Raw genomic sequence first — 11,027 nt, 5'->3', positions numbered from 1 at the left:
TCCTGGAGTGACACCCCACTGTGTATGGCCAACAGCAGGCAGGACAAGGCAGCAATCTTCGCTACACAGAGGAGGAGAAGGTTATCAGTAATAGGGGATTTGACATCAAAAGAGCTCCTTGGTTGCCAGGGAAACTGCTGGAAGGTCTTGTTCTTTGGGTTAGCAACCATTGCAAGGGCCAGATTTTCTTGTTGATGATCAAACATACTGGAGTCATTCTGGTCCTCGGGCTAGAACAATAGTTAGCTGGGAGTTGGGCTGATCATAGAGGTAGTTACTAATTAAGCTTTCAGCTTAGGAGAAGGAGGCAGTCATGTGCATAAGGTAAGGGTGAGGCAGGGCCAGGTAGGGCAGGGCTGTACAGAGAGCAAGAGAGCAGCCATCTTATAAGGCCTGACGGTACACCCCACACTTTAGAATCTAGACCCGAAGTCTCCTTTTAGAGTGTCCTAGAGCTCAGAGATGACTTGTAAAACGAATAAGAGAGGGGACACAAGGGTTGTGTGGCTATCCTATGAAAAACTCATTCCTACAAATAAGGTGAAGATGCACCATCTTCACAATCTTAGGATGACAACCAGTGTAGGACTGACTGTGACTTAAGGCCTGAAGACTTCAGAGCAAGACCAGCAGTCTCCTTCCATCATGACGTCCATCCAAGCCAAGTGAGGAAACCTCGGTCTCCTCTTCCTTCTTTCAAATAAAGTTGCTACTTTCAAGGTTCTGCAACCTTTGAAAGACAGGCTGAACTGCTAGAGGTGCCAGAGAGACAAGGAGAATAGAACTCTGTTGATGACAGACATTTAATTTTGTATTTTAAAAATATTTTATCACATGTAGGATACTGCTCAATAAGAGTCATAATGCATTTTTATTTACAAGTAAGTAAATGTAATTTTTTTTATCATCTCAAACTAGTCACCTTGAGTTTGTATTGTTCATGGACTATTTTCCTGGAAATACCAGATGGAAACATGGTACACAGTTATCCCATTTATCCCAGTCCTTGGCCCCATGTTTGGAATAGTAAATGTAACCACTTTACCTTTGACTCTCTATTCACTACTTCATATAATAAATCTGCCTTTACCCTAAACCCTGAAACTGATCTCTGATTTCTTTTATCGTGCCTGAAATAGCTCTTAGGTAGATAAAGATGAGTAAAGTTATCTTTAGCCTCCATAACAGAGCTCTGTTCTGGGCCCTTATAATCCTCTCCAGAACTAACTTCCCTCTGGTTTGCAAACAGGGGCAAAAGAACAGCTGCCAGTGGGGTCACGTGACTTTTCTTGTAGATGTCTTTCATCTCTTTTTTTCTTCAAATCACTATACAACCAGCCTGGTGCAAAACTACTTTGAGAGTGGGATTTTACCCATTTCATTAGATAGTAAAAGGTCATATGTTGCTTATACATAAGAAGCTATTGTTCTGGAGGACTCAAGAACCAGAGGATAAGTGTATACATTACTTTTTCAAATACAAATGAGTATAAAATTATAAATGGAGATATGTCAGTTTTCTAGTTCTTAGCACTTAAAACATGCAGTGCCCTTCAAGTTGTTTGTTAAAATGTAAAAGAGCAGACATAATCTCTGTCCTCGGTAACAAATTATATTTTCAGATATATGCATAATATGTATCTATGGCTTATCACATATGGATGCAAATGTATCACTCATATCTGCCTTTAAACTTAGGCAATAGGTGTTGAGAATAGAATTGTACCTCTCTGAGCATCTCTGCTGTTCCTGTTTATTTTTTTTCTCCTTCACCCCCAATACCCCTCTCTCACTACACCGATACTTGAACACCTGGCCTTTAGTCCTGGAATCAAACCAGACACTCTGGTGGTCAGAGTGTACATTCATGAGTCCTCTGGTTATTCTCTGGGAATTTATATCCATTCCCTTACCTACTATGTTTGTCACCGAAAAAAAATAAGTTCATATTACTCAGATTATTAAAAGTATAAATGTATTCTTCAGGGACCAGGTAAGACGTATGTTGTTTTGGGTGGTTCCATCCTACTCTCTATTATGAAGACTGAGTCTGTATTCTGGTTGTTCAGTTTTTTGTTGCTTTTTGTATGCTTGAGCAGTCTTGAGACAGACAATATTTGGATTTAGAAGGGATTTCTGTGTATCAAACAAGACAACTTTGTAACAACAATAATAAAGGATCCCTAATTCTGGACTAGATTCCCTAGAACTGGACCAATGTGAAAACATAAAATCCCAATCTCTAGTATGTTTGGATATGCCAGGGACCAAGGTGATTTTCTTCCAATAAACAATCAACTAATATATGTGAGACCTACGTAAATAACCCTCTGTTGGATAACCCTCAACAAACAGGCATCCACACCACATACACCCCTCAACTGTGTCCCCACCCCCCATCACTTCTCCAAAAAGGATGTAAGGGAGTAAGGAGTTAAGGGTAATAAAGCCCAGAAGCAGTGCTATTTTCACAGAAAAAAGGATCCATCAGTAGCATATTTCTTTAATCATCGTTATTTACAATTTATCATCTGACAGACTTACAGAGAATAAATAAAGAAAAGACAATATACAATTGGTATATCTCATTTCTTCTTCTAATACAGAGAATTTTTATGCATTCTATTTTGGAATGACTAAGATAGTTTTAAGCAAAAATTAAATCAGTTTGCTATTTACCCCTTGACAAGACACATCATCCTCCAAAGCCTGCAGAATAAAGCCCAGATGTTCCCTCCTCATAGGAAGAGTGCACCACATTGCTTCAGAAAGTCAATCCTCAGAAAAAGTTACCAGACAATGGGGTAGAAGAATAGGATATCATGAATAGTAAAGGACATAAAATGAATAGGCTAGATTACAAACTCTTGGTGCGTTTGTAGGAATCCACTCAACTTTCAATTATTTCCAAGCCTCTTTTCAAGAAAACAGTTTTTCACTGCAAATGATTACCTTATCCCTTTGTGCTTTCCCTTGAGTCTCTTTGCAAATTCCTTTACATGAAATTGTGAATGTGGGTAAGCATGGGCTAGCTTGGGACTCCCATCTTTCTCCTTTGGAGGCCTGTGAAGTTGTTGACAAGGTGTTTGCAAGAGAAACTAAAAATCTTGTTCCAAAAGAGCTGGGTTTGGGGCCAGGGTCGCTCCCTGCTCTTGTTGGGGTGCCATGTAGAGAAGTACCTTGCATTTCTGTCTAAATACCTCAAAGAATAAGACATTTCCATAGATCAATTTCACCATCATTAAACCTAGAAATGGAGGATGTAACTTACAGGTACAAGTCTGGGCACTTTTTCCTCTTTCCTCATTTGAAAATAAACCCTCTACATTACAGAAAAGCAATTTTCCCTAAATTCACCCCAGTTATGCCAGATGACAAGTTTCTGCTTCTACCTTTTATTCATTCAAAAAACAACATTCAGCAAATATTTGTGGTGTGCTCACTATGTGTTAGGAACTTTACAGGACATGGGGTATACAGAGGTGAACTCAGGTATAATCTTGTGACTCTTAAACAGGGCAGCTTAAAAATGCCATCACAAAACTCAAAGCTGTAATCCACAAAACCAGAGTTTCAACTCCCCTATCCCATCCGAACCTCTGGGCCAGGTTGCAGCTGTGTTTGCATCTTATTTGGTCCAATGTGGTTGCTATTCCATTTAAGAATAGACTTTTAGGCAAATGAAACTTCCCTACTATTCTGAGAATAGTGTTTTGCTACTCACTAGGGGTCTCTACCATTGTACTCTATTCCTTCGGAAAGCTCTCCCTGGTGCCATTAATGAAGTGTCACCTTAGCTCTTGACCAAAATACTGATTTATTCTAAAGTCCTCTCCTTGCCATCATACAAATCCTACTCGTAGGAACTGCAGAAACCATCTATAATTAATTTCCTTCTATCCTAGCTAGTGAGCTGTGGATCTTACTGTCCTTTGTGTTGCCTGATTTTTCTAAGCTGTTCTTGGATTGTTTCAGATGCTGAACAGCCAAACTAGTCAGAAAATGTGGAAACAGTCTAGGTAGGATATTGCTTATTGACAAAGGAACAGATTAATTTGTTATATTCTCTTTGGGATTTTATAGAATTGTATCCAGACAATGTCTTTCCTGATGTAACCAAGCAACACCAGGTTACAACTCGGCAAGGGTTAAAACTATCCAGAAATGAAATGTGTGCATGTGAAGAACTGGTGAAATCTGAGTAAGGTCTGTAGTTTAGTTAATAGTATTATACCAATGTCAATTTTCTGGTTTTGAAACTGGACTATGGTTATGTAAGATGTGATCAATGGGAAAGCCTGGTGTTAGGGAAAGGCCACTCTGTACTATTTTCTTGTGAGTCTTAAAGCATTTCAAAATAACAAGTTGAAAAAAAAAAAAAAAAGGATACAGCAACTAAACAAATTACCCACCATGGTCTGAGCCAAGCAATGTAGCTAATTGTAGCAGAGAACTCAAAATGCCAGAAATCCAATAAACATTAACCATTCCAGTCTCTTTCCATCTCAATTTAGCATTCCAAGACATTTACCAAGTGGAAAAGACATTCATCTGTTTCTATAAAAATGTTAAATTTTAATTCAGAAGGAAATTCCAGCATGGATCTGGATCTGTGTCTTCCAGAAACCTACCATATGCACTGCCAGAGGTCAGAGGTCTTACTGAAAAGACTAAGATGGCAAATTCCAGGTCTATAAACTCAATTTAGGATCAAAGCCTTACTACCTCTATACTGGGAGTAATTTAAGCTTTAACTGTAATTTTCTTCATTTTTTTGGTATATTTGGGCAAAACAGATGCTCTTCTGTTTTAGACTATTTCCTTGGAACATCTTCACCTCTTTCCCCTTCTTCAGTTCTCCTTTACTCAAAACATACGGCTTAGCCCCACATCATGGCTTTCTTGTAGGAAGTCTGGATGAGACTAGAAAAACACATGGTTCCAACATGGCACGTACCTCTTTGTGCAGATATCAAACAAGATTTAGTCTAGTTTAACTTAAGCCTGTTGTTCCAATGTTTCCCTGTGGCCTTTCTAGGCACAACAGTGATGAGCATTATTTAAAATGGATTTCATTAACAGAAGCAAAGAAGGGAACACAAAGCCTCACGAGCTAACATAAATTCCCCATCTCTTGGTCTTCATTTCCAAAGCAGCACTGGGAAAGCCATGTCCTGTTCAGACAAAGAGTTGATTTCTTCTCACCACCATTAAACCCCAGTACTTGAGGTGGTCTAGAACACACGTGTTCAAACTGCCTCCCTCTCCCACTTCCTGTGAGATGAAAAGGTCATTCCCTGGTGGTTGCTTGTGTGTTTTTATGTTCATGCTGGGCTTCCCTTTTCTTAAATCTCTGAAAAGCTCCCTTCCATGTCATACTCTGCACCTGACTTTTCATTTTTTTAAATAAATATTTTTATAATCTCTATCATCCAGAGTTTCTTCTCTCTCCATATACATCTATCTTTTATCTTCAACACACTTACTCTTTCTGTCCTCTCTCGGCTCCCTCTTCAGAGAGATCTGCTTTCATGCTTCAGAATGGATTCTCAACAGCACCCCCTGTGTCTATCTTGCTTGCCCTGACCTCCCCCGTCCTTCTCACGCACTCTCCATTATCCTTTATTATGTAGCCTTCTTTCTAACTCTCACGTGCCCCATCCAGTCACATGAACGTTCATTTATTCATCCTTTGCTCCACTTCTATACAATGCCCTTTGTCATACAGTCTTATACATTTGCGAGTGATCTTTCCATAGCATTAAAACCACATTTCCCCCTCGGGGGCCTCTTTCTACTCCAGATCTTTTCTTAGCACGTATGTGTCTGGACAGCACATCAAGATTTGGACTTAGCTATCAGCACTTTCACCAGCAAAAGTATATATTTAAATCTGACTACCCCAAAACCACAATCTGGACATAAAATATTTCACATATATCATGAAGAGGATAACTTCCTAGAAAGGTAACAAGGCCCCACAGTTTCTCATCCCTTTTCCTATCTCCTTTTCTACATAATTCCTAGCTTCATTCTTCTAATTTGGATTCCAGCTACCTTTAAAGTCTACATACTAAGCCTTCGCCATTGCGCCCTGTTGGGTCTCTCAGATTTGTGCTGCTAAACTCGATGGGTCTGACTAAGGGAGAAGTTAAGACTGTGTCTGTAGTACCAAAGCCTTAGTGCCAGAAGATGGTGACTCCCTCATCTCAGAAAAAGATAACTGTACCTGACAATACACATTTGCCAGCTGCTTGAAATAGATTACCTCTATGACTCAAGGCCAGAAAAATCCAGACATACTAAGTTCATTTTAAATATGACTTTTTATGGGATCATGAAATGCAGTGTATCGAGGCAGAATTGTAAAAAGAAGTAAGTAGAGAGATATTAGGCGAAGGAAGGGGAAATTATGTCTTTCCTCTTTCCACATAGGAAGTCATGGCCTGGTCTGGATGTACTCCTGCCAGAAGTACGTGGATAAAGGAGAATAAGCTACAGGCCCTGATTGCAAGTCCTTATGATTCTACTGAAGTGGAATGATTAACGTGTCAACTTGACTGGGACATGTGGCTCTCGGATTAAACATTATTTCTGGGTGTTTCTGTGAGGGTGTTTCTGGATGAGATTAGCATTTGAATTGGTGAACTGAGTAAGGCAGATTGCCCTCTCCAATGTGGGTGGGCATCATCCAATCCAATGAAGGCCTGAATAGAAGAAAAAAGTAAGGAGGAGTTTGCCCTCTTTGCCTGACTGCTTGAGCTGACACATTAGTCTTCTCCTGCCCTCAACTGGGACTTATACCATTGGCCTTCTGGTTCTCAGAACTACACCACCAGCAGCTTTCCTGGATCTCCAGATTGCAGATGTCAGATTGTGGGACTTCACAGCCTCCATAATTGTGTAAGCCAATCCCCCAATTCCATATACATATATAGTCTGTTAGTTCTGTTTCTCTGGAGAACTCTGAATAATACATGAAGTTAACACTGATCTTGAGAATGTGGAGAGTGTGGCAGGTCCCAAGTATAAAAGAACATGTCTGGTCCTGCATATATCAAATGAGATAATGTATGTGGTACACTACAAGGTGAACTTTAAAGCACTGAACAAATGACAGGTGTTACTATTACTACGATTATAGTGGCTTCCCTACATGATCTCTTTTGCTGACCACGATCTTCAGAGCAGGAGATGATCAGATAACTGAGTCTGCATCAATTGTAGATCCAGTTATCCGATGAGCACTGAACATATCAGAACTGGAAGAGACTTCAAGACCATCTCATCTAATTTGTTCCAATAAAGAAACAAAAGTCCAGAGAGGCAAAGTGACTTGTCCAAGATGATACACTTGGCTTGAGGCAGAAATAGGGTCAAAGCTCCCAAACTGACGTTCTCTCCAAAGTTAGTCCTGGGATACACTGAAGACCAGACTCACAAGACCACCATGGGGAAAGGGTATTTTCTAGGGGAAGGAAGATGACCCACAAAATGAATCTTGGGGATTGGGGATTTATGCTTCTGCTGTGGCCTGGAGCAACGCTGAAGGCTGGACAGGGGGAAACACTCAAGTTCCTGAGAGACTGTGTAGAAGGTGGGCTGGGTGAAGGCAACAGAAGCAGACCCAAGGGGTCAAGTCTATTTCTTCTAAGTTTGGGAAGCTTATATTGTGATCTTTTCTTGTTTCTCCTCAGAGGGAATTGAGGGTTCTCTTTTCCTGTTTCCTACTGAATCTGAGGATCTGTGGAGTGTGAAAGCTCAGAATCTGTTCTGAGGGGACTCTTATTTGACAGTGTTATCAGTATCCATGGATTCTGAAGCCAGAGCCTCAAACTTTCTTTTTCTGCTGGTCATACCATCTCCAAGGCAAGAGTGTGAGCACCAAGCAGCAGCCGTGGATGACTCCTCCACGCTCAACCTGCTCCTCTCAAGGGACTCCTAGGGTTAAAAGGACATTAAACATCATCTCCCACAACCACTTAGGTTTGAAACCCTATTGACAAAAGGACAGTGACAAAGGACTCCACATCTCTGGAGGCAGCCCATTCATCCTTGCATGTTCTACCTCCGGTGATGTTTTCCCTAATAAGGAGTGGAAATCAATCTCCCTGTAACTTCCCCTCATTGGTCCTCAGTCAACCCTTTGGGAGCGCTCAGAACATATCTATTCCCTATTGTACATGACCTTCAGATTTATGCCTGAGAAATTCAATCACCAGCCCTTGGGTTCCATTGGGTATTCATCCATTAAAAGAGTTGGAAGATTTGGAGAAGATGAACCAAAAGGCCTAGGATCAAGATATCAAAAAACAACAGTTTGTACTCACTCAAAATCAGGCTCTCACTAAAACACACACCTGAAAATGTCTGAACAAGACAAGAGGAGGACCCTCTGCAGAAATGAATATCACATCTGTTACCTGTCCTCCACAGGCCTCTTCTCCTGTGTCCATTCTCTATTCAAGAATACTTCCATGCACGAGGCATTTTTTTTTTTTTTTGCAAATGACGATTCCTGTTCATATAGCCTTGCAGTAGATATTCTTTCCTATGTACATCCTCTGTATTTCCTGTGCATATAGATCTCAACCCTGATCCCTGCCATGAATGAACAAAACACCCATTCCAAGGAGCTGGGTTTTTTCAAGCATGTTAACATCTACTTTGCCAGGAGAGGAAAATGCAGAGTTCAGGACACGTCTACAGGCCAAATTAGGAAATTAAACCATTGGTGACTAGTTACTGAATACCATTTCATCAGATTCTCCACACTTACCAAGTATTTTCCCTAAGTCTAATCTCATGTTTCCTAAGACATTACTATTCTTCAAGTTTTTCTTTCTGAAACCACTTTTTCAAAAGGTGACATGTAAAACATATTGTAGAATCTGCACATTCATAAACACAAGCATATTTAACCTTTATAAATTATCTAGCCTTTGTTATCCAACATTTTTAGTATATCAAGTAAGATTCTTTACTAGATTTTATCTGCCCTATTCTGCCCTAGGCTTTTTTTTTTTTTCTTTTTTAGTTCTTTAATGTAAAAAAAAGTATATATGTGTCGGGGTAGAGAGTGGGGGAGTGGAGTGGAGGGAGACGAGGGACAGAAAGAGATAAAGGCAAACAAGCCTCTGTCTCTCAGGTCCATTCAATGTCCAAATGGAGTGGCTTAGGCGTGGGTGAGTGGTAGGTCTTGTGAGGAGGACCTGTTGCCAGGCATTGACAGCGTCACTCGTCCCCTTGCTGAAGAAGCAGAAGGTGGATTTCCTGGAATGAAGGACGGTGCTTGGTGTCTCTTCTCCAGCAGCTGAGCATCAGCTTATACACAGAGTCAGGGCAGATGGCAGGCTGGGGGAGGTAAGTCTTCGGAAAGAAAAATGGACAAAAAAATGAGAATATTAAGAAGAGCGCAGAGAAAGGAAGAGCAGTTGCATCATAGTATGATTTGCCCACTCCCCATTTTCTTGGACTTGGAAAGTGAAATGGGTGGGGTGTCTATTCTTCCTATTCATGAGAATTCTAAATCCCATCAGCCCTTTTTCCATTCCTTTTGTCTTTTCCAGTTCTCTGGAGCAGAATTTCCTGATGGGCCATCCTGTGGTCCCTACCATCATGCAAAAGATGAAACTGAAGCAAGAAGACATCTTAGACTGGAAAGCAAGTGATTAGAACACCAAATCCTCTATTTATAGTCTAGCCACGATGAGGTTTATTCTGATTGAGCCAATCATGGCAAGGGCAGAAAGTATATTATTTGCCTCAGCTCCTTTATTGGAATAAAATCCTAGTCACTGAGATGCGGGATATATCCATGTAGCTCCTAACCATAACCTCTGTGCTCCCTCTCTCCTGTACTGGCCCAGGGAGAGAAGATTGGATTTCTTCTTTACATTATTCACCAATATTTGTACATTTACCCCCTCTACAGCCCTGCCCTGAATTCCAGCCTAGAGTTGTATTTGGCTCTACTCCCAAAGCACCAGTTACTGACTGCTTCCACCAGCAAGATGCCACTCTATTGACTCCAGGTCATCTTCTGCTTGCCTGTAATCTATTGCTGCCATTTCCTTACCTATGTTTTTTAACACCTTGGTATACTGACATATTCCTGAAGCAAACCTAAATTTCTCAAGCTCTTTGAAACATGGGTCCAACATTTGCAGCTAGTAAACTATTAACTATTTCCATCTTGCCTTCTCCCACACCAACACCAGCTTATGTCATGCATCATAGGATCATAACGTAGCTCTATCTTTAATTTTTTGAGGAACCTCCGCACTGTTTTTCACAGAGGCTGCACCAATTTACATTCCCACCAACAGTGTGCAAGGGTTCCCTTTTCTCCACATCCTCACTAGCACTTGTTGTTTCTTGTCTTTTTGATAACAGCCATTCTAAAGTTGTGAGATGATATCTCATGATGGTTTTGAGCATTCATTTTTTTTTTTTATTTTAAACTTTATTTATTTATTTATCCATTCATTCATTTATTTTTGGCTGCATTGGGTCTTCGTTGCTGTGCATGGGCTTTTCTCTAGTGGTGAGCGGGGTCTACTCTTCGTTGTGGTGTGTGGGCTTCTCATTGTGGTGGCTTCTCTTGTTGCGGAGCACAGGCTCTAGGAGCGTGGGCTTCAGTAGTTGTGGTGAGCAGGCTGTAGAGCACAGGCTCAGTAGTTGTGGCGCACAGGCTTAGCTGCTCTGCGGCATGTGGGATCTTCCCAGACCAGGGCATGAACTTGTGTCCCCTGCACTGGCAGGCGGATTCTTAACCACTGCACCACCAGGGAAGTCCCAATTTTTAATTATTTAATTCCATTTAGACCGTGAGCTTTTAAGAAAAGTGCTATCTGAGAATTCTTTACAGTTTGTAAAAATAAATTGAAAACAAAAATGTCAAATACATTTTAAAATTATTGAAATTATTGTTATAGACTTCCAATTGAATACAAAAGATTTAAGATTTGCTTAAGCTGTGAGCCCTAAGTATAAGATTCTTTCTAGAATTTGTGCTACTGAAAAGT

General features: G+C 40.6%; 1 protein-coding gene across 3 annotated transcripts in view; it reads right to left on the bottom strand.

The window, feature by feature from the left end:
* Positions 1-2,496: 2,496 nt before the first annotated feature.
* The window catches only part of DDR2 (discoidin domain receptor tyrosine kinase 2), a 161,862-nt gene continuing 153,331 nt past the window's right edge, over positions 2,497-11,027 (bottom strand). For all 3 annotated transcript variants that reach the window (XM_059935227.1, XM_059935219.1, XM_059935235.1), the window contains one exon: positions 2,497-9,369. In XM_059935227.1, the coding sequence (XP_059791210.1) occupies positions 9,235-9,369 (135 nt within the window). In that variant the 3' untranslated portion in view covers positions 2,497-9,234. The remainder of the gene's footprint in view (positions 9,370-11,027) is intronic.

The sequence above is a fragment of the Balaenoptera ricei genome, chromosome 1 (genome assembly GCF_028023285.1).
Source record: "Balaenoptera ricei isolate mBalRic1 chromosome 1, mBalRic1.hap2, whole genome shotgun sequence".
NCBI classification, from domain to species: Eukaryota; Metazoa; Chordata; class Mammalia; order Artiodactyla; family Balaenopteridae; genus Balaenoptera; species Balaenoptera ricei.
This window is presented reverse-complemented; position numbering and strand designations above follow the sequence as displayed.